Source organism: Symphalangus syndactylus, chromosome 14 (assembly GCF_028878055.3).
Source record: "Symphalangus syndactylus isolate Jambi chromosome 14, NHGRI_mSymSyn1-v2.1_pri, whole genome shotgun sequence".
Classification (NCBI taxonomy): domain Eukaryota; kingdom Metazoa; phylum Chordata; class Mammalia; order Primates; family Hylobatidae; genus Symphalangus; species Symphalangus syndactylus.
Window position 1 is genome coordinate 49,682,999 of NC_072436.2, and position 23,116 is coordinate 49,706,114.

Sequence of the window (23,116 nt, forward strand, 5' to 3'; positions counted from 1 at the left end):
TAATAGATAAATTATTCTATTTCCGTAATTTATCTATGGCAAATGATCAGATGAATGCACTTTGTTTGTAAAAGTAACAAATGGAACAAACCTAAACATCCATGTGATGGTTCATCTTATATGTCAACTTGCCTGGGCCGAAGGATGCCCAAATTAAACATTATTTATGGACGTGTCTGTAAGGGTGTTTCTGGCGGAGATTAGCACTGGAATCAATGGACTCAGTAAGACAAGAGAGCCTTCCCCAGAGCAGGTGGGCATCATCCAAATCCCTTGAAGGCCTGAATAGAACAAAAAGCAGAAGAAAGAGGAATTCTTCTCCACCCCTTTTCAAAATCTTCCTCACTCACTGGTTGAGCTGAACCATCTCATCTTCTGCCTTCAGGCTGGGATTTATATCATCAGCGCCACTGGTTCTCAGGGTGTTGGACTCCAACTAAAGAAATATTTCATTGGCCTTCCTGGGTCTCTAGCCCGCAGAGAGTGGATTGTGGGTCTTCTCAGCCTCCATGATCATAGGAGACAGTTCTTAATTTTGTATACATATAAAAGTCATATTGGTTCTGTTTCTCTAGAAAACCCTGACTAATGCAATTCATATATCTAAGATTGGTATTGCAAGATCAAATCTATGTGAATATTCATATATACACCAAAAGTATAATGAATATTTTTATAACTTCCTGTTTTCATAAATTTACCCAATGAGTAAATAATCAGGGAGGAAAAAGCTGTTTATATTTTGAAAACAAAACAAAATATCTCCATCCCTAGTTTCATCTGGTTCTTCAGAATAGCCAGGATGTCTTATTTCATAGCAGACTTGCATGAGTGTCTGAGGGTTGAGAGTTTCTTTGTTTTTAAAAATCTTTTTAACTGCTCTATTTTTTCATGAATGAACTTCACTCATGGCCAGTCTTGTTTCACAAACTCATGTCCTCCACCACTCCCTGCACTGGATTATTTTGAAGTAAATCTGAGACATCATAGTACTTCATTCACAAATGTTTCAGCATGTCACCTCTAACACATAACATGCTTTTAGAAACATAACAATGCTACCATTATCATACCTAACAATTTAACAGGAATGCTGTAACATCGTGAAATACCCAGCCAGTGATACACTTCCCTGGGGCCATGTCTAACAACTCTGTTACCCCTGGGTGGGTTACCTAATCTCTTACACACTTACTTTCTTCATTTTAAAATGGAGAGGATATAGGATAATTGACTGTTAATGAGATAATTTACTTAAAGTGCTTAGCTTAGGGTCTGGCACATGGTAAAGGCTCCCCGACCTGGCGGCATCAGATCATTTGTGATGTTACACACATTTTCCTTTCGCCAGGCTTTGGTATGAATTAATCCTTACTTTGTAAATGTCCTGTTCATATTCTCTGGCCCTTTTTGTAGTGGGCAATAAGGATACCAGCATTGTATTATCCTTTTTTTGCAGAGGAAGAAACTGGGGCACAGAGTTTTTGACTTGCACGAGGGATTTAGCTAGCATACTCCATCAGCAAGTGGTGGGGTTGTGACTGGAGTCCAGGCGGCCCGACGCCAGGGCCACCTCTCTGAAATTCTTATGACCGCAGTCCCCTCTTGCGAGTACACAGTAAACAGGGCCTGCTGATCCCCACTCACCACCCTTGGACAGACTGCGGCAATCTCAGAAGCCCAAGAGTTTGGAACACATTCGAAAATGGCACTATCTCCACCTTCTCCGCAGCCGAAAAAGAAGAAAGATATCCTTGGCCTTAAGCTGGAGAGCCCCGAGAAGGTAATGTGTGCACCCCGGGGTGCCCGCCCACCCGTAAGGCTCCATTCTGGCCACCTGGGTAGGTTGCGGCAGCCTGAACGGGGCTCTGTGAGCTTCGGGCTGGACAGCGGTTCCTCAGCAGCCACTAGAGGGTGCAATGGCGCCGCAGGCAGGCACCGAAGTCCTTGTTTGCCGAGCTCAGGCGTGACCTTGTTTGTCCTGTGTCTCAAGAGAGGAAATGTTCATCTCTTTCTGAAGGTTCTTCACCCAATGGGCTGCTTTCTTTTCCTCTTGATGTCATCCTTTTACACAGGCAGGAAATTATGTTCACTTCTACTATCCTGTGGTCATTTAAAACCACAAACAAAGCTGATTGACCAGGAAGTCAGATAATTAAAAGAGCCATAAATTTTTGATAAAGCCTTGTTGATTGAAGAAAGCAAAGTAGCCAAATATCATGATTGACAGAGGAACCAGCAGCCTGAGAGGCTGAGCTCTGCAGATTGCAGTGGAAAGGCATAAGTTGGTTATTAAAACAAGTTGGCAAGCTGTGACCAGCATTTTGAAAAATTGAGCTAGTCTTGAACAAAATAGAACAAATAACATAGAACAGAGCTTTTTCCATTCCGTGTGTGCATACTGAGTTGCTTACTAAATTATGTTTCTCATTGTACTTCAAAGTTTTAAAAATATGAAAGCCTTGACCGGGCTCAGTGGCTCATGCTTGTAATCCCAGCCTCAGTGACAAAAGCAAAACTCTGTCTCAAAAAAAAAAAAAAAAAAAGAGAGAGAGAGATAAGAAGAAGAAATTTGGAGAAACGAGGCCATCAGAGAGGATGAGAGAATGAAAATACTCATCAGGACATAAAGCTTTGGTTGCTGTCAGACTGAGAAACAGCCCATTTACTAAGTGTGGGGGAAAAAAGCTATTGCACATGACCCTCATGTTTCTCTATAGCCTCAACCACAGATTGGGTTTTGCCCAACTTTTCAGTGGACCATACCACAAAGGTAGTGGATTTAAGGTGAAAAATATTTGAATGTTGACAAGATAATTGTCAGATGATTGTAGCAGAAGTCAGTTTTCATTTTTTAAACTGATAAGAAAATGTTTGTGATTTTGACAGGCACGGTAAACAAACAAAATTGTCATTTATGTTGCTCAAATGAGAATAAAATTTATTTCACAAATTACTGACTTTTTAACATTTACAGTTTAATCGTTCATTGTGGAAAAACAGCGGAAAGGGCATACACTATCCAAGCACAGGCTTCCATATGGGGCTTAGCCCACCATGACATGGGGATGACCCCCAGATCTCACCCACCACGACATGGGGATGCCCCCAGCCCTCACCCACCATGACATAAGGATACCCCCAGCTCTCACCCACCATGACATGGGGATGGCCCCAGCTCTTATCCTATCGTCCTCTTCTCTAAGCCTGAGCTCAACCGGGTGTCTAGAACGCTAACCCTAGCCTCATCCTGCAGCAGAAAATAGGTGTAGGAATGAGGAGATGTGGAGCAAAACAAGTCATCTTCCAGCCATAGGTGTCAGTCCAGCAACTCTTAGCCAGTCGTGAGAGTACGCTTCTTTCTTCTTGAGCCTAGTTTTGGGCCTGAAATCAGGAAAGATCTATTTACTCCTTTTCTGATGTGGTGGGAGATGGGGGCTGAGGAGGAAACCTGCCATGGGAATGCGAAAACCTCTACCTTGCCGTCAGTTCATCTGCTGGTATATCCCTGAGGCTTCCATTTCTCTTGGGTTATCTTTGCAAGGTGGTTACGCCAGAGCATCACAGGTGAGCAGTGGCAACTGTCACTTTTCCTATAAAAGCCCCAGAGGAAAGGTGAATTTGGATGACAAGAGCCAGGGCTCTGAGGTGCTTCTCAAGTGGAGAGCCCCTCTCCAGGGACAGCCCAGGAGATGAGGGTGGAATTGTATTGGTGAACAGCAGCATTTCTCAGAAGTCCCTGGGTGTATGGGAGGGGCCATCCACACACAGAGTTCCCATCTCCCAGAATAATACCACTGGAGATGTGTAGCCTCTAACATTCAGACCCAGCAGCCACCGCTCCTAGAGCCATGGTCACCCTCTGTAGCTCACTCCAGAACTCATCTGGAACAGCCTCTGTTCTTCAGGGAAACCAGGAAGGAATTTTCCACTTTACACAGCCCCAGATCAATACCAAACAAGCATGTGTTGGAGGGAAGTTTATAAATAAAAAACAGGACCAAGTGCCGAGGAAAGGTCAACCAACCGTGACGTGGCAGGAAGTGGTCTGCGTCACTATGGGGTGCTGATGGGTGTGGGGGGCCCTGGGGGCTGAGGCTCCCTGAGCACGTTCCATATTTTGGCAGGCCAGCTCCTCACGGCATCCCACGGTTTGCCAAGCACTTTTCGCATGTATATCTTCATCTTGCTTGGGTCCTCCGGGGAAAGATCACACCTTCCTGGGCCCTTTATTTACGTGACTGGGTCTCTCCCAGGGCCTCTCTCACGAGCCGACTCAGGGTATTTGAGGGGAGATACCAAAGGAAGTGGGTTTTGTGGCTGACTCAGTCATTATAGGAAGGTGAATGTAAAGATAACCCAGCGACTCAGCACCTGTATTTCACCTCTCTGGTCCAGTCTCCTCTCTCAGCCCTACCTCCAGGTCAGCCCCTGGGGATTCCCAGGGGAGTCTCTAATTCCCTCAAGCCAGGGTCTTGGAAAGGAGTGATGAGGGTTTACAGCTAATTCATAGTATTAAAAAACTTTGTGAATCATTAAATTATAAATTGGCCTGTGATGAAGACACACTGACTCCTTGGAAACGGACTTCACTTTGCTTGGAGTAGAATTCTGAAGCCCACCCCACAAAGGACTAGGGATAGGACCCCACTGACCTCATATTTGCACCAAGCCCAGCTGGAGAAACGGGAGAGAATTGAGGGTGGCCTTCAGCTTTCCTATAAACTACCTTTTTGTCCCTTAGCCATTGAACTCTTAAACTTCCTTTCTTATACAAACTTGGACTTGAGACCATGAGCAGAGCTGTTACCTGCCAACCTGCCTACATGTCAGCGGTGATGCCAGGCTACTTACTTTAATTATTTGTATTCTTGCTGCATTGCATCCCTATTATTTCATTAGGAATTAGTAGAACTTTAAAAAGTTTCTTTGCATCTCGATTTCTCTCTCCAACATGGGAGTCGTCATTCCTCATGGAGGATTTGCTAGTTTAATTAAAACAGGCTGTTTGTCCTGTTGCACCCAAGAGGAAAATGGGCGTTACTGATCTGTTCCGCACTCTGTCTCCTCACTCGCTGCTGTTCTCTTCTCTGGGCTGGTCTCTGGAGGCTGCCTGCAGTGCTGGAGCGGGCAGGGTGGCTGCAGACGGGCTGAGGACGCTTCCCCCTTCCTTCTGTGAAGTGCATATGAAACCAGGCCATGCCAGGAAACCCCATGAGGGCAGTGGGCACCACCTCTGGCCGCTTGACTAACCCTGGTGCAATAAGATCTGGACCGCAATGGGTGAATGGTCACTGGCTCGTGGTTTGGTGAGGATTTGGGGAATACCCCCACCCTATTCAGATTTGAGGGCATCTCAGCACCCTTCCCCTTCCTTCCCAGCCATTTCCCTCTGCAGGATGGAGGGAGCCAGAGGCAGCTGCAGTGTGGGGAGAGTGGGAGAGGTGCGGGGATGTGTCCTCTCTGAAGGGTGTGCCTGCGAATTTTAGAAAATGGATTCTCTAGCAATTAATTATTTATAAGCGAATGACCACACTCACAGGACATCAGTCGAGGCTGTCAGCAAAACAGAAAGCTGACCCGTCAAAAGAAAAGGTATTTTCTGGAAACCTCTGACTTCCCGGAGACCAGCACTCTTGGTGAATTCTTTAACTGGAGTTTTATAAGTCAAAAAGCTTCCCTCTTTCCAATATGTGTCTCTACTTTCTTTTTATTGAAAAGTATCAAAAATGTAATAGTAGTAATGAATTATGTTAGCCATTTTTTAATGCTGTTATTCTTAAAATGTATTTTATGTCCTACCTCAGAGCAATGGGGAGGCAATGGGAAGGCAATGGGGAGGCATAGCTTAATGGGCACAGAATTTCAGCTTGAGAGGATGAAACAATTCTGGAATGGATGGTGGTGATGGCTGCACAAAGGCGAATGTACTTAATGCCACTGAACTATACATTTAAAAATTGTTAAAATGGTAAATTTTATGTTCATATAGTTTACCAAAATAAAAAATTTAAAAAGCAAATGTTAAATAAAGAGTGGACCAATGTCAAGTCGAGGCCTCCATAGGATGCTGAACAAATGTGTAATGTGAGGTCACCTTGGAACATAAATTCTTCAAAGACAGGAGCAGGCTCCTTAGCACCTGAAAGTCCATCCCACAATGGGCACCACCCACCGCCTATGAATAAGAGCACAGCGCCTCCCGACCCACCCTGCTCCCCACGCCATCCCAGGGCCACAGGCCTCCTGACATTCTCTGGCTCCCCCTCTCGCCCCTGCCGGCTGGCTCTCAGGGCTGACTCCCTTCCAGCCCCCACTGACTGCTTACTAAGTCTCAGTGTCAACATCCCACAGCTTCAGAGGGTTGAGCTATGCCTAATTCCCTCAGGCCAGGGTCTTGGAAAAAAATGATGAGGGTTTACAGCTAATTTTTAGTATTAAAAATCTTTGTGAATCATTAAGTTATAAATTGGCCTGTGACAAGGGCACACTGGCTCATTGGAAACTGACTTTGCCTTGCTTGGACTAGAATTCTATCATCTGTGTGCTAATTGTGTCTCTCACAGGCTGCTCAGAATTCTGGTTGACGTGTGTCTAAAAAGGAAAGGAAAGGAATTCCTGCTTGCTTTTGTTTGACAGATAAAGCTGCTCTAAGCATGGAAGGGTGACTAAGAGGTAGTCATGGCCACACCCATGGGTCCCCACTGGTCTAGGTGACTTTCGACTCGCTTCTGGAAGCACAGTGCTAAGGCTGTGGTCACAGCTCTTTGTCTGCACTGGCAGAACGAGAGAGACGCAGACACAGCAAATGACCCCCGAGCACAGGGCCCTGCGGACACTGGACAGGCATGGACAAATACTGCTATCCTTGCCAACCCTCTCCTGGTGCTAGACTGCCCTCCTGTGGTCCCTCGACAGCACAGGCTCCCATCTCAGACTCCATGGGTGCCACATCATGGGCAAACTTCCGGGCATGTCCACTGCCATTTCTAAAACCCTCCATGTCCTGTTCTCAAGGGGCCCAAGTACTGTATCCATCCAGGCCTCAGTGAGTGGGCATGTGTCAATAAGCCCATAGGCTAAAGAGGGCCTTCTGCAGAAGCCGTGTCTTTCCCTGAAGAAGCAGCTCTGATAGAAGCAAACAAATGACAACAAACACAACAGACCCTCTCACTAGTATGCAACTGCCAGCTTCAGAGTGGACGGCCCCGATGAAATGTGTCCTCCTCCAGCTGTGAGCCACCGCGCAATGATAGACCCTCCATCAGTGCATGATGAACCTCGTGTCCTCCCACCCGCTCACCTGCGGTGCGGTAGCAAGGTGTGTGCTGTGGCAGCTGGACCGGAGGAGACGGCCGACACCTTCTGGGTGGCATGTGGTATCTCACTGTCTTCCAAAACTTGGTCTTCACACACTGTGACTGCTCCGTGAAGTCCCCATGCCACCGGATGGCACCGTGCTTCTGTTTGATGTACTGAATTGACTCCGGCATGACTGTGTAGTCCTCGATTTTCTCCAGCTCAATGAGAATAACCTTCATCCCGTCCTGGATCAGGGCATTGTAGACCGCGATTTGTTCTTCCGACAGGTTCTTCAACAGGCCAAAGCCCAGCGATTCGGGGACCACAATGACAATCAGCCTCCTGCACAGCTTAACGTTTTCATCGATGACATTGGCCACAGCTGGAAATAAAGAAAGAAGGCTCAGAAGAACTCACAGTTAAAACAGCTCGGGTCTTAACGCTAGTGAGAATATTGGAAACAGGCCAGGAGAAAATTGACTTTTTTTTTTAAATGAAGTCTCGCTGTGTTGCCCAGGTTGGAGTGTAGGGATGTAATCTCAGCTCACTGCAACCTCCACCTCCCAGGTTCAAGCAATTCTCCTGCCTCAGCCTCCTAAGTAGCTGGGATTACAGACATGTACCACCACGCCCAGCTAATTTTTGCATTTTTAGTAGAAATGGAGTTTTACCACAAGCTGGTGTCGAACTCCTGACCTCAAGTGATCCGCCCATCTTGGCCTCGCAATGTGCTGGGGTTACAGGTGTGAGCCACCGTGCCTGGCCAAAAATGTACTTTAAAATAAACATGACTTAGTCAGGAATGAATTAATACAAGTTTTGGGGTTTTTTTCTTTTTTTTTTTTTTAACATTTGTCACCTCTTCTTGAAGGCTTTGTGGTTTTCCCTGAAGCCTTGGTCCTCTATAGTCATGAATCATGTTTTGCATGTGGTTTCTTTGTATGTCACTTTCCCTGGCCAACAAGTATCTGATGGTGCCTAACTCTGTATCCCCAGACTAGCTGAAGGTCTGGTGTATATTAGCAGATGAACACATTCTTAAAAATAGATGTTAAAAGGATAGGAAACATGTAGTTAGCTGAAATGTTGCATTAATCTTGAATCTGTGTTTTCCTTTTGTTCTTTATAGTTATTTAAATGACCAGGATATATGTGACTAATTTAGAAACCAAATAACATGCCCTGATAATTGCTTGGGAAAGGGAGGGTTCTCTAAATACCCAGCTCTGCAGATGCTATTCAGTCTACAGTTGCCTCTCATAAGAAATAAGAATAGACTGGAACCTCCCTGAGGACAGGCCCTTCTGCTTGGCTGATTTTCGTATTCCTAGTGCCTAGAATACTGTCTATCACATAGAGGTTTTCAATAAATATATGTTGAATAAGTGAGTGAACTGGCATTTACTGGTGACTAGAAAAGAATGTTTATTTCAGATTTCAGCCATTTTGCTGTATAGCCTTCCAAGAAGGAGAACAAAGGGACAGGAAGGCACTGTTGTGTGAGTGTCTAAGGTGTGCTGAGCTCCATGCCAGGGGCCCCTTCTCAGGTTTTCTCATTCAGTTCTCTCATCTGAGTCAGGGAAGCACCCCTATCCCCATTTTACAGATGAGACAACTGAGGTTCAGAGATGTTAACTGAACTGTCCAAAGCCACCTTCCTATCAAATGGGAAAAGTACACTAAAACTTCCATTTTATTTAGGGAGGGGAGGGGCAAGTAGGGTTGAGGTTTATAAAATCAGCTTTAAGCACTACCTGATTTACATTGTTCAAACCCATGGAAAACACCCAGCAGTTCGTCTCAGGGACGTGAGGGCGAATGACCTCTCGCCACCTTTCAGTCCTTTAGCCACACTACATCACTGGCCACCTGTTTCTGTGAACGGCTTAACCAGGCAACTCACTCAAAGTGAGATGCGTGCTGCTGCAAGCAGGAATCCCAGGCACTGCGGGGCAAGGAGGAGCCTAGAGCAGGCAGCTAGCTTGGGCCTAACCTCCTTGGCTGGGGGCTGGGCGCTGGCGGGCAGGGGGCGCTGGTCATAGACTTCCTGTGGTTCCATGGGGAAGGCAGGTAGAGTCACCGCCATTAGTAAAGTGGAGGAACAGAGGGGTCGCTCTCCTTTTATTTGTTATTTTTATACCTCACTTAAAACACACCTTGTCCAGGGAATTCATCTCTGCCGAATATAAACAACTTATATCCACATTGTCTCTCCAACACCTCAGGCAGGATCTTCAACACGAGGGCATCCACGGCATGCCTCTGGCTTTCCTTGTGGGGCTTGGGGTATAAGACATAGGCATCATACAGCTTCCCATCTGAAAAGGAATTGGACACGCTCGTGGAATTGTTGCTACCAAATTCTCTCATGTTAACAAACCAGAAACCTGAGCGGCTACCATGGTGTCCTTTGGCCTGGGTTCCATGACTTCTGAGTGCCCAGTTGGCTGACTTGGTGCCAGGGGCTGCCAAGCAACATCATCTCCTCTCACAAATGGACCCCTGAGGGAGGTGGTCTTATCCCCAACGTGCAAGAGTGAAGCTGAGGCTGGGTAGGCTGCATCACATCTGCAATCCCTAACCCTACCCCACGTCTTTTGATTCTAAGTCCACCACTCCCTGTGATGTGGCCAGAAATGAGAATTAAAGGCAGGAGACTCGTCCAGCGCAGTGGTGCATGGCTGCAATAAACAAGCTGAAGCAGGAGGATAGCTTGAGGCCAGGAATTCAAGACTACCCTCAGCAACATAACAAGACTCTCCAAAGAAAATAATTTTTAAAAAGTTAGCCAGGCATGATGGCTCAGGCCTGAAATTCCAGCTACTCAGGAGGCAGAAATGGGAGCTTAGGAGTTCAAGGACGTGGCCAGGCATGGTGGCTCATGCCTGTAATCCCAGCACTTTGGGAGGCCAAGGCAGGTGGATCACCTGAGGTCAGGAGTTCAAGACCAGCCTGGCCAACATGGTGAAACACTGTCTCTACTAAAAATACAAAAAATTAGTCAGACATGGTGATGGGCACCTGCAATCCCAGCTACTCAGGAGGCTGAGGCAGGAGAATCGCTTGAACCTGGGAGGTGAAGTTTTCAGTGAGTCGAGATCACACCATTGCACTCCAGCCTGGGCAACAAGAGCAAAGCTCTGTCTCGAAAAAAAAAAAAAAAAAAAAAAGAGTTCAAGGATGCAGTGAGCTGTGATCCCACCACTGCACTCCAGCCTGGATGACAGAATAAGACCACATCTCTAAAACAAACAAAAAAAGGATCTCTAAAATAAACAAACAAAAAAGCAGGAAACTCTAGCCATTTACCCATGGTTACCCTCAGCGTGTCCTGTGTGACAGAGCACTGCCCTAACTGCACCAGGCAAAACTGGATGACTCCCTCCTGATTCAGACCCACCAGTGAATTCCGTCACTACAAACCCATAGACTCACATCTGTGAAACGAGAAAAAGCAATTGAGCAGACTCTAGTAATCTGCAGTGCCGTTCAGAGAAGTCGAACCCAGTGGCGCATGTCATCGTCGTCAGTATTTATTGAGCAACCTCAAAAGCAGCCCCTGCATTGGCCAGTGCAGAGATGAACAAGACACAGATCTCACTGGGCAGACCATTCACATGCACAGAAATTAAACAACACAAGACACTACGAGGCAACGAGAGTCAAATGAACAGAAAAGACAGCAAGAAACAAACATCCCCACGGTCTGGAGTTCTTGAAAAAAAAATTCACAATGAACATGGGACCACTCCTGGATTTTTTTTTTTTTTTTTTAGATGGAGTCTCACTCATGTCTCTCAGGCTGGAGTGCAGTGGCGCCATCTTGGCTCACTACAACCTCCGCCTCCCAGGTTCAAGCGATTCTCCTGCCTCAGCCTCCTGCGTAGCTGGGATTATAGGCGCCCGCCACCAGGCCCGGCTAATTTTTGTACTTTTAGCAGAGACGGTGTTTCGCCATGTTGGCCAGGCTGGAGCTCCTGGATTTTAAAGGGTGGGAGAGTTTAGGGGAAAAAAGTGAGGGTCTAAGAAAGGATGGTAAACAGGCTTCCAGGGGAGCAGCTTCAGAAGGGCATGAAAGGAGGAATAATTCCCTACTCAGGAATCGTGTGAATGAATAAGGAACTTCAGCAGGGCCAGAGGGCTTGAGTGGAAGAAGAGGTAAGTGTGGGCGTCTCATTAGAAAACGCGATTTCGAGCTTTGGGCTGTTTAGAAATTCAGACAGCATAGTAGGTACTAGAGTGGGGTGGCGTCCTTTTCTATTCCCTTTATATGAGAGTTTGTTGGATGAGCAGACTTGCAGAGAGGTGATTTTAAGATTAATCAGGGAAAGGAAAACCTTGCATTCTTCTAGTTTTCATCCAAATAATAGTAATGAAAATGTGCACAGATCTTGACAGCTTACATATCACCATTTCTCATTCCATCAATTCTCACACCAACCACTGCTGACCTTCGGGTCCCTGCTCACCATTCTTGGCCATCTCTTATGGAGAATGGTAACACACACACACACACGCATGCACATGCATGCGCACACACACGTGCACACTCCTTGTTTGCCTCCCCACCCCATTATGAAAGGAAGCTGTGTAAGAGTGGAGACTTTGTTGGCGCCCTGCCCTACCCTCAGCCCCTGAAGCAGGACTGGGTGCAGAGGAGGCCTTCATCAGTGCTCACCAAATATCCAAATGAAGCTTGATTTTACGGAGGCTCAAAAAGCTTATATCTATGTTGGGGACGAAGCTGAGGTCAGACTCAGCTTTTGAAGTAGGATCACAGGGCAGGTACAAAAGGGATAACTAATTTGTGTCTTGAATTGGCAAAAACCCAACATAGCTGAAACTCCTTGTGGAATCTTAAAGGTCACTGATCAGGGCCACCACTCAAATAAGTGGATGCTTTTCTGTGTAAAATTTCATAACACACATTTGACTTTCCAAAGCCAGTGGATTTTTTTTCTATAGATAGAAAATGAGGAAAGAAACATTTCATAAGCTTCTTATGTTTCTGAACTTTTGGAGAAGGAATTCGATTTTCCCATTTAAAAATGTGATCATATTAATCCTTTGGTTTCTGATGAAGGGCTGGGTGAGTTGATGCTCGGTTCACCACAGAGAATAACCTCTCTGGTAAATACAGTATTTCCTGGTCTATTCTAAACTACAGCAGAGATGCAGGCTTATTGCCACTTGTCCCAGACCTTGCCACTAGTTATCTCTCTTCTTTCAATCTGTTTCTCTTTTTTCCTACTGTTTCTGATTTTTAAAACAAACAAACCTTGTGTGCTAAGTGTATTCTCTCTTTTGCGAATGTTCCCTGTTCTGTGTTTCTAAACAAGGTGTCTGAGGATATAGGTACTTGTTGCTCTCCAACTTCAGGATCAGAAGACATTTGAATAGGAAGAAAGTCTCACACCTTTTAAAAATTCAAAATGTACAAATGTGCCCAATTTTTTGGTCACCTTTTTTTTCTGTCTGTCTGACTAAGCTTTTGAGTAGAAATAGAACTTGCTGATGTTGTCAAAATGTAGTGAGTTTTCATCACTTTCAAATGACTAATTCATAATTTACTGACCAATACATTAATAGCAAAAGATCAAGTTGTAGTCTTTTGCTTTTTGCATCAGGCCTCTGGTTTTGAAGAGCCTTGCCAGGCAACAGCACCTCAACATTTCCCAGCTTTGCTTCTCATGATCAACCGTGTGGGACATGGTTCTATCCTCAAATTATGAGTAAGGAAGCTGAGACCAGCAAGAATGTGTGATCTCTCCACAGTCTTCCAGCTGGTGAGTGCATAGCCTTGATGTAAACCCAGGTCCACTGCTCCTTTTGCTGTGACTAAAATGAGAAATGGGAGCAGGAAATTTCACAAAACTTATCCCTGATTAGTCCTGTGCAGCTGTGTCAGTCTGAATTTTCCAAAAGTAGCCCCAGCAGAATTTCCAGTCCCACATGTTCTTCCAGAACTTTGCCACACCCTCACAAAGCAGCAGAGTCTATTTCCACTCCCTTAAAATTGTTATGTCCTTCTTGGTCTTGGCAAAAATATGTAAAAGCTCATTCACATAAATTAATAGCTATGAAATATTGTCTAAAGATTATTCAATTCCCTACTTTCTCTCAATATGATATTGCTAAATTTTAGGCCTGATCAAACCAGAACAGTGGAAAATTCAGATTCAATCTGGCCTCCACGCAAATGCTTTTACTGAACTGCAGGAGGTTTGGTGGGTTTAGCCCCAATATGCATAGAAAACACTAGAAGAAAAGCCACACAAAACACGCTATGACCTTTACCATGGGAAAGTTGTTGCAGTCAAGCTTCCCTACACCATGCCCTTTTGAAATGAGGACTCCCTATGGAAAAGAAAAAAAAATCTGCCTTTGGAAATTAGTCTCAGAAAAAGTCATGTTCTCTCATGAAAATCTGAAAGGTTGTTGTGAACGGCACACAGTGGATCTTGTCATTGCCTTTGCTTTAGCTTGAAAAGCAAATTCACCTTTAATAATTGTTAAAGGTGTCATTAACTCTACCCCGACTTGTTTTCCCGTTGTCCCCTTGGTTTCCCTTTGATCACTCCAACTGTTTGGCTTGTCTTCGTTTCAACCATTCTACCCTACATGCACATTCTCCAAATACCTATCTGGAGTAAGGCCAGGCATTTTCAAATCTCTCTAGGAGATCTGTACACAGATCCTTCCATCCTCATACACACACGCACCCCTGCCAGGAGAATTTTTAAAGCTCCAGTGGCTTGCTAGAGAAGATATAGAACTTGCTGACTTCAACCAGGGCTGTAAATGGCTCCTCCTAAAATGGTGAGTCATGCACACCTAATTATTAATTGAGTGATACACTTAGCTAACCTAGTCAGGATAAATGACTTATCCTACGAAGGACATTATTTCTCTCTTATTTTCATCCATTAATCAGTATTTCCTGATTTAACTCAGAAAATATCCTCAAGGGGAACAAGGACATAAACAGGATCTGGGACTAATCTCAGAATCTCATCAGTAGCTCACTGTTAAAGCCAACACACAGAGATATTACAGGGCAGTTCTCATAGATGGAGCTGTAGAGAATTTCATCATAAAATGCACACATACTTTTCTGAACTAAGCAAAATAAAAATAAAGAAAAAAAGGACCCCTGGCTGCCTGTTGGCCTCCATCGCCAAATCCTCTGCCCACTGGTGCAGAATCTGGGCTGCGTCCCAGTCTTGGCAGAGGGCAGGGCTGCCTAACTCTCTCATCTGCCCAGCCCCCGCTACTCCGTGTGAGTCACTATTCCTGTTTTCTCTTCCTGCTAAACTCGACCTCACTAGCAGCTTCCCCACACACTCTGCACAACACCCATAAGTCACGGCTGTAGTCACGCTTCTGGGAGTTGCAATGACTCAGTGAGAGAGTCACTGAGTCACTCAGTGAGAGAGTCCCTGACAGAGTCAGTGAGAGAGAGAGACTGTGAGAGAGACACGCCACGGGGCCTGAGCTTCCAGGAAGAATACGTAAAGTGACGCAGGCTTCTGTTAGTCAAAAAGTAGAAAGCAACTGAACCACTCAACTCTGTGTCAGAAAACAATCAGTGGTAGGGGACTGAACTGTCTTCTTCTCAAAGACGCAAGCAAGCGAACAGTCATGGGTGTGCTTAGACGGGGCGGCCTCTGCAGATGCCAGAGCCAAAACCAGAGACCCCCTCCCCATGCCCAGTCAGACTATCCACAGTGCTAGGAGCACTTCAGGTTGCACTGGACACTTAAGGTTCCGATGACTTTCGTCATTAAAAAGGAGTTTATTGCTTTCTACATTGCGCAGGGTTGCTAATTCTGATTTCTGAAATTTAATTTGGAAAAAATCCAAGTTAGGATAGCTATGTTTTATCAAACATGTGGACAACAACTGTGCTATGTATTTTATGTGCAAAGCAAGCACTTGATGCTAGTGACCTCTTTTATGTTTTAGCTGGCCCATAAAACATTCTCAGACACCCAGTTTCCCTCCCTTTCCTGCTCTTGTCGCTCAGGCCTCTGGACTTAAAACGTATAAATTCGTGCATCTCCACACAGATCAGCTGCACCAGGCTTCTTTGGGCTTATATTAATTTTTTTCATCTAATTAGGGGACATTAGAGCAGATTTATTACCTTTGCAAGGCCTTAATAGATTGTATCTGTTCTGAGACAAAACAAAACAAAAGTAGCATAAAGAGTCACGAGCACCATGGTGGGAAATGCCAGGCTCTCAGAGAGTCAGGATCACACTGAGGCATTTCTGTGCCAAACAGCACTGGCAGGACATAGGCCCACAGACTAAAATCCACAGCTGTGGTGTTGGGGATGTTTTGACCTCCAGACAAGCAATAGAGGCCACCCTGTGCCCCAGGCCCCAGCTGAATGCTTCCCTGTACTTCAACTCAGTTATTCCCATTGTCAAAAACCAGGATTTTATCACTTTCCCTTTCTTTGTTTCTTTCTTTTTTCTTTCCTTCCTTCTTTTTTCCCTTCCTCCCTTCTCCTCCCTCTCTCTCCCCTGCTTTCTTTAGTTTCTTTTCTACAAACCTCCCTTCTTCCCTCCGTTTTCCCTCCCTCCCTCCCTCTCTCTTTTCCTTTCCCCCTCTCTCTCTCTTTCTTTCCTCCCTCCCTGTCTCCTTCCTTCCTTCCTCTATTCCTTTCTATGGCTGAGAAATAGAAGAAAGTTAAACATCTTTCTAAGTTTACATAGGGAGTAAGTGGAGAAGTCATATTCAAACTTGGTTTGATCTCTCTCCCTATTTCAGAGTTGAAGACTTAAATCCCTTCAGGCACCAAGTACAGGGCCTAGAGAGAGCTCCAACCACAGGCAGCTCATCCCTCTCCATGACCCAGTTTCTGAGAAAGTACCCACAGTGCTGAGCACACATCATGGATGGAGAGCACTTTGCTCTCGGACAAACTTTCCCACAGTGGACGGAGGATGGACATGGAAACTTTTGTAACATGGTTGCAGCAGGACTTAGGAGATGATCTCCTCCTGCAGCTTAGCAAATATTTCCTCAATCACTACAAGCCTGCAAGCCTTATCTGACCAAATGATGCTGGTGATTAGGGACAAATCTTTTCTCTAAAGCCTAGGCAGCTCCAAGGAGATTCCTTTCCCTAAATTTGCCAACAATGTGGTAAAATATGACAAAGTATATTTGAAATCGTTGTATATGTATAAGAGGATACCAATTTTGAGGAATTTTTCAGTGATTACACACACTTACCTTCTATGGCCTCTGTAGAATGGAAGGCACTTCGATACCAAAGAACAATGTCAATCTTAAAAATATTGTATATGTACACAACAGACACAGCCACAGCCACCAAGGCGATAAGCCCTCCTATCAAGTAAGCTCGAAAATCTGGAGCTACAAATGATAGCAAAAAAAAAATAATTATTATAATTATAATAATGAAACAAAGAGTCCATTATATACTTTACTAATACAGATCACATTATGAATGCCAAATGAAAGATTTTGGATGTCAGTGAGGGCACTGCTTAAACATTTCTTTAAAGTCAAAAAAGTGGTATGGGAGCAGAATAATCTGATCTGGACCATGATTGTTAGGAAACAAGTCAGCTCCTGGGAACTTATGAGAGTAAAAGTCTGCAGAGCCCTAGTTTCCGGTGGTAGACACAGCATGGACCCAACTGGACGAGGACTGCTTTCAAAACACACATGTCCAGGTTCTGCTGAGTCAACACGAGACTGTCCAGAGGTGGCGCCTGAGTATGTTCATGGGGCACCGTCTGCAGCTGGTTCTGCTGCCCGTTCTTGATTACAATCCTATTGTAACTGCTTTCCCAGCCATTCAAAGTTGAGCAGCTGGACTCCCATCATCCTTAAAGAGCCAACAGTTGTCCCCTCTGGAAGCCAGCATGGCTGGCTCCACAAGACAGGCCAAGAGCCGAACTCTCACCTCATCCTTTCTGTGCCATTGATTTCCAGGCTGGGTGCCTGTCCGAGAGCCACAGTCTCAGAAAGAATGTTTACACCCTAGCCTGCTTCATGAGTACATGCAGAGCAATTATGAGCCCAAGTGGTGGGCAGGAGATGGCCAAGGAGCAGAACCAGCTCCTCTGGAACCTCGAGTCCCTGAAAACATGCTCCTACACATCCAAGAAAAGGAACAGCATGGCTTCTGCCTCACCACAGCCCAAACCCATACCACCAAAGAAGACCCTCTAAGAAGGAAAGAACTAGAAAAGGGGAAGAGGGAGACAGGAAGAAAAGTCCTCCCCATTCTTAAAACCCACCTCACACACCACTTCCTTCTTTAGCCCCTTCCTCATCCTCCAGTCCTCACTGGATGGTGGGGTGGGCAGAGGAGGGGAGGAAGAGGGTTTTTTTTTTCTGAGCCTCTAGAGCACTTTAATTTTTTAAAAATTTTATAGGTACATAATAGTTGCACATATTTATAGGGTATGTGTAATATTTTGACACAAGCATACAATGTGTAATGATCAAATCGGGGTAATTGGGATAACCATCACCTCAAACATTCATCATTTCTTTGTGCTGGGAATATTCCAAATCCATTCCTCTGGTTATACTGAATTATACAATAAATTATTGTTATCTATAGACATTTTGTTGTGCTACCAAACACTAGATCTCATTCCTACTATAAAACTATATTTTTTTCTTTTACCCATTAACCAACCTCTCTTTATCCTCACTTCACCACTACCCTTCCCAGCCTCTGGTAACCACCATTCTTCTCTCTACCTTTATGAGATCAATTTTTTTAGTTCTCACATATGAGTAAAAATATGCAATATGTGTCTTTCTGTGCCTGGCTTATTTCACTTGACATAATGGCCTCCAGTTCCATCCACTTTGCTGCAAATGACAGAATTTCATTCTCTTTTATGGCTGAATAATATTCCACTTTGCATCTATGACAGAATTTCTTTACCCATTCATCCATTGATGGATGGACACTTAGGTTGATTCTACATCTTGGCTATTGTAAACAGTGCTGCAATATACATGGGAGTTCACATATCTCTTTAATATGCTAATGTCATTTCTTTTGGGTATATAACCAGCAGTGGGATTGCTGGATCATACGGTAGTTGTATTTTTAGCTTTTTGAGGAACCACTATAATGTTTTCCACAGTGGCTATAAAATACTCATTAAAGAGCTTATTGCCACCTGCCCTAGGCCACGCCATGTCGTAAACATCTTGAGGCCCAAGATTTCTCATTTACTATTGCACATCTTTAAATACATGGCACAATAACTAAGAACACATTTGGTGCCAAAAAAATTAAGTCATTGAGTAAGTCCCAATGCAGCCAGTATAGATGCACTGCACTACACACCGGTGCCCAATCCAATCCTGGGCACTTGTGAGAACCTCTCACTTCAATCATAAGACAGATCCTTCCTGCTTTCCCATCCTCTACTCCTCTTTGCCCTTTCCCAGCTCTTGTTATAATTCTTTCTAGGGGTAACATTGCCACCTCTCCCTTTGGGACGACTCGTGTCTGGGAATATTTAGTGTCTGTTTCAGAGATCTTGGTTTTGTTAACTGTCCTGATAAGAAGACCATGCCCACAATACTAATGAGGCTCAGAAAGCCTCTGGCACATAGACAGGAGTGATGCTCTAAAATTCTCGGGCTCTTCACTCATTGCCTTCAGGAGTGCTGATGCCCTCTGCTCTGTAAACAAGCTAAAAGAGAATGAAATTGGAAATAGGACATCAATGAATACATTCAGAGGGACTCAGGGTTTTGAAATAGAAATAAATGGGGAGCCCATTGTTGAAGTACTAGATGTCCTGTTAAAGGTTAATGGTGGTATTCACCATCTGAGTCATTTGACTACTACTAGCCTTCAACTGAGATGGTGGGTGAGCATAAGTAATACGCGAATTCACAGAAGAGCACACCTGATTTAAACAACTTTCTAGAGACCCTGCTTCAGAAAAACCAAATAAGGTTCAAATCTGGAGGTGTCTTTAACAAACATAAGGAAGTCAAATGGAGAAGCTATAACCTTAGCTCTGTCCCCAAGTAAACCAACAAGAGGTTTGGATTTAAGAGGGTGAAGTTCCTGGGAACTCAGGACAAACAAAACTAAGTCAGCAGAAGCGAAATACTCTACATTTGAGATAAAATGAGCATGGCCAGGAACTAAGGGATTTAAGAAGCATGAGCTTAAAACAAAGGGGATAAAGTACTCCATCCCTCCACAAGCTTGACAAGTGTTAACTAACTGGTCACAGCATTAGCTCCTCTGAGCTTGGACTTGGCCTCAGAATCCTTCGGAACACAGTGCTTTCAAAAAGTTCAACAAGTCAGTATTGGGATGGAAATCACTATTGGTCAGCTTCCATCTATATTATCCAGTAAAGAACTCAAACTTCTATGTTGGGACAGATTTAAGTTGCAACCACTTCAGGTCTCGTGGACTCTCCAAGGCTTCTTACAACTGCTTCTCCTCTTTTCTCTGGGGTGGACCCTGAGTCTCTCTCTCTGGCCTAAGCGAGGCTGCATTTCTGCTGTAAGCCAATGGAGAGTCAGAAGGGAGGAAACGCCAGCAGGCTCTGCTTGGGTGAAAACAGGTTTTCAACCTGTCCCCACACCTACCGCACGTTTCTGCACTTGTCTCAAAGTCACCTCCTTCATCACAATATGAGCTCACAAAAGACCCGCCTTTGTCTCTGATCTGGCTCTCTGTTCTGTGGGGTAGATGAAGGTGACAACTGGGAAATGAGTGGGAACAAGTAGATCAGGAGGCCCTGAATGCCAAGCCGGGAGTTTCCATTTCATCACCTAGCAGTAAATATCGGTGAATCACATTGTAGAACAGTATGGCATTATATAGAAATGTTAATGACAGCCGCTCACCTGGCAATTCTACTCTTCATGATATATCCTGGAGGGATGCCTCTACATGGGTACACAGACACACAAACAGGAATTTCCATAGCAGTATTCTTTGTTAAGAATTCCAAACTCAAAACAAGCAAACCACATATTTATAGCCCAGTGGATAAACTGTGACTCAGTTATTCAATGGACTAGGATACGGCAACGTAAATTAATGAACTAAGCTACATGCTATATCAGTGATACACTGATAAGCCCCCACACCTAAGAAAATAAAGCATGCTATATACTTCTCTTAATATAAAACTCAAAAACAGGCAAAAATAAATTGTATTATTAGGACTATCAGCATAGATAGAAAATCAAAGAAATGACTTTCCTAAAAGTTGGGGGGATGATTATCAAGAGGGGAGGATCAGGGAAGAACACCCAGGGGTTTTTCAGGCAATGCGTTTTTCTTAATCCAGGTGGTAGTTTCATGAGTGTTTGCTATACAATGACTTGTTATGTGATGCAGATATTCTGTGTTCCTTTACCATATATGTGCATATGTTATAACATATATATACATTATATTCTACAATAAAAAAGTATAAAAGAAAATTCCAGCTGATTCTTACAACAGTCGTGGAAGGAAGTTGCTATCCTCATTTCCCAGATGAGGAGACACGGGCACAGAGAGGTTGAGTGACAGTGCTGTCCTCACACAGCTCCTAAGTGGACAAGATAGGATCTGAGCCTGAAAATCTGACCTTAAAGTGTAGGGCAGGAGTCACCCTACCATCCAGCTCATTAGTGGGAATGGGCAGGAGGGGAGGAATCTACAGAACTTGGCAACTCATTGGATGTTGGCATGAGGGAGGATAAGGGAAGGCATGAAATGACGCCAGATTTTGAGCCTGAACAACATGGAAGATACAGGAGTTCCACTAACAAAGGTAAGAAAAAACAGAACCAGGAGATTGGAGAGTTTAAACATGCTTTCTGACATCAGCCAGTGTATCTGCAGTCCCTTACGCAGCTGGAAACGCAGAGCTGTCACGGGGGAAGACAGTATACAGCTGGATATATGGAACCTGTTTGCACCTGCCCAGGAATGACAGTTGATGCCATAAAAGGGAAAGAGATTTGAGGGATGAGGACACAGAAAGAAAAGCAACACAGATGATGAACCTCATAGAGGTACAAGAGAGAGATGGCAAACACAAGACTGACTGGGGGAAAGTGATGGAAAAGGATGCTTTATGACAAGGAAAAGCCAGTGAGAAGAGAAAAAATGGGCAGTGGTGACAGATGAACCCAAGGGTCCTTCCACATGTCACAATCCAAGAAGGATTCCCCATGTGCTCAGAGTGAGGAGAGGGTGCTGTGCTCACTCACAGTTAAGGCAGCTGAGGCCAGAACGACACTGGCCTTCAGGACACAGAAGTGAAGCAAAGAATGTGCACACCCAGAGCTGCAAGCTGCCATGCACAGATCCCTATTCACTGCAATTCTAAGGGTGGTCATGGGCACTTAGGAGGCCAGGAGCTTGGCAGGGGCAAAGGCACAATTGCTAACTCCATACAGCAACCACTGTGCTTTCTGTTAGGTTCTAGAAAAATATTTTGTGGGGCTTTAGCTTGATGTATGCAAGCATAGGTTTAACTGATCATTAAAGGACACCAGCAAATTCAAGTCCTCTCTCTTGCATGTAGCTAGCCACACACGTGCACACGCACACACACACACACTCTAATGATATTAATAGAATCAAGAAGAACAACTGTCTTGGTAAACCACACAGCATTTTGCAAGGTATTTCATACACCTCCCCTGATAGGTTACGAATTTAAAGTTGTTCTCAAGATTCTGGCTTCACCCTCCACTATCCATTCACTGACTTTATTACTTCCAATGGATAATCAATTAGTTCTGTACGGTGCTCAGAGTGCAATTTGTATACACACATTGAGTTGGAAGCCCTCCTGCTTAAATATCGGAATTCAGCCTCTACAGATAATTTTACAAAATTACATAGTAAAAATGTACATAGGCATTTTGGCTTTATATCAAATTATTTATAATAAATCTAAAAGTCGAAAATCAAAAGCAAAACATTTGGCAATCACGCTTAATAAAGAAAAGCTTTTGTTTTCCTTCTATTTTGATGTATAAAATCTTGATATATTGAAAATATGGCACTTTCAAAATATACTGCAATAAAATCACAGCCTCACTCCAACAACATTATGAGCCGTTGCATGAGCTTTTCCCTAGATTTCATACAGAGTTTGTCCCTTTAATGTCCCCCTCATGCCTCACACTGAGCATTTAGAGTCACTGCTCCTTCAGACGTGTTTCCTGGCCATCGTTTTGAACACTCTGAACAGTGTGTAACCCACTGGAGTATTACCTGGGAGCTGTAATATAATGTATGCTGTGGACACTCCAGCGTGGCACATGAAAGGAAGGCCATAATCTTCCATTTTCACTTCCAAGAAGGTGATGTTTACTGTGTACAAATTATGTTCCCGAAAAGAGACATGGGTTCTATAAAAGAAAAGAGCAAGTCATTAATACATGAGTCAGATTTACCCAACATATTTAATAATCTGTTTTCTGGAGATAAAGTGTTTTCTTTGAGAACACCTTGGGCCATCATGTTATCCTAAAAATACTTTGCTGACTGGCCTAGTGAGGTTTGTAGATTGTTTATTTCCAAATTTGAATTTTCTTCTGCATGGTGACAAGGAAGTATGGTTCTGTTAGCTACAGACACCATTCTCAGCCTCAAAGGCCCTTCCCCTATTCCTCTCCACGTATCCTAACTTATCCACACTGCAAGGCCCAACACAAGCTCTCCGGCCCTCTGACTTTATTAGTTTTATTTACACCACTCCATTTATACCACCATAACTTGAGTTTATACCCATTCAATTAGCTAATGATTATGCACTGTCTT

General features: G+C 44.3%; 1 protein-coding gene and 1 long non-coding RNA gene across 15 annotated transcripts in view; one reads left to right on the top strand and one right to left on the bottom strand.

The window, feature by feature from the left end:
* The window catches only part of IL1RL2 (interleukin 1 receptor like 2), a 58,002-nt gene that overhangs the window by 2,625 nt on the left and 32,261 nt on the right, over positions 1 to 23,116 (bottom strand). For 5 of the 14 annotated variants that reach the window (XM_063616754.1, XM_055242940.2, XM_055242939.2 and 2 more), the window contains 5 exons: positions 22,568 to 22,704; positions 16,549 to 16,692; positions 9,459 to 9,620; positions 7,304 to 7,684; positions 2,915 to 3,384 (listed from right to left, as the gene is read on the bottom strand). In XM_063616754.1, the coding sequence (XP_063472824.1) occupies positions 3,335 to 3,384; positions 7,304 to 7,684; positions 9,459 to 9,620; positions 16,549 to 16,692; positions 22,568 to 22,704 (874 nt within the window). In that variant the 3' untranslated portion in view covers positions 2,915 to 3,334. Of the gene's footprint in view, positions 1 to 2,914; positions 7,685 to 9,458; positions 9,621 to 16,548; positions 16,693 to 22,567; positions 22,705 to 23,116 lie in introns of those variants that run through there. The other 9 variants (XM_063616750.1, XM_063616752.1, XM_063616751.1 and 6 more) reach the window with 7 other exon arrangements.
* On the top strand, positions 5,369 to 8,687 carry LOC134732360 (uncharacterized). The gene is made up of 2 exons (XR_010115429.1): positions 5,369 to 5,595; positions 6,567 to 8,687. It is a non-coding gene; the product is annotated as an uncharacterized lncRNA (long non-coding RNA).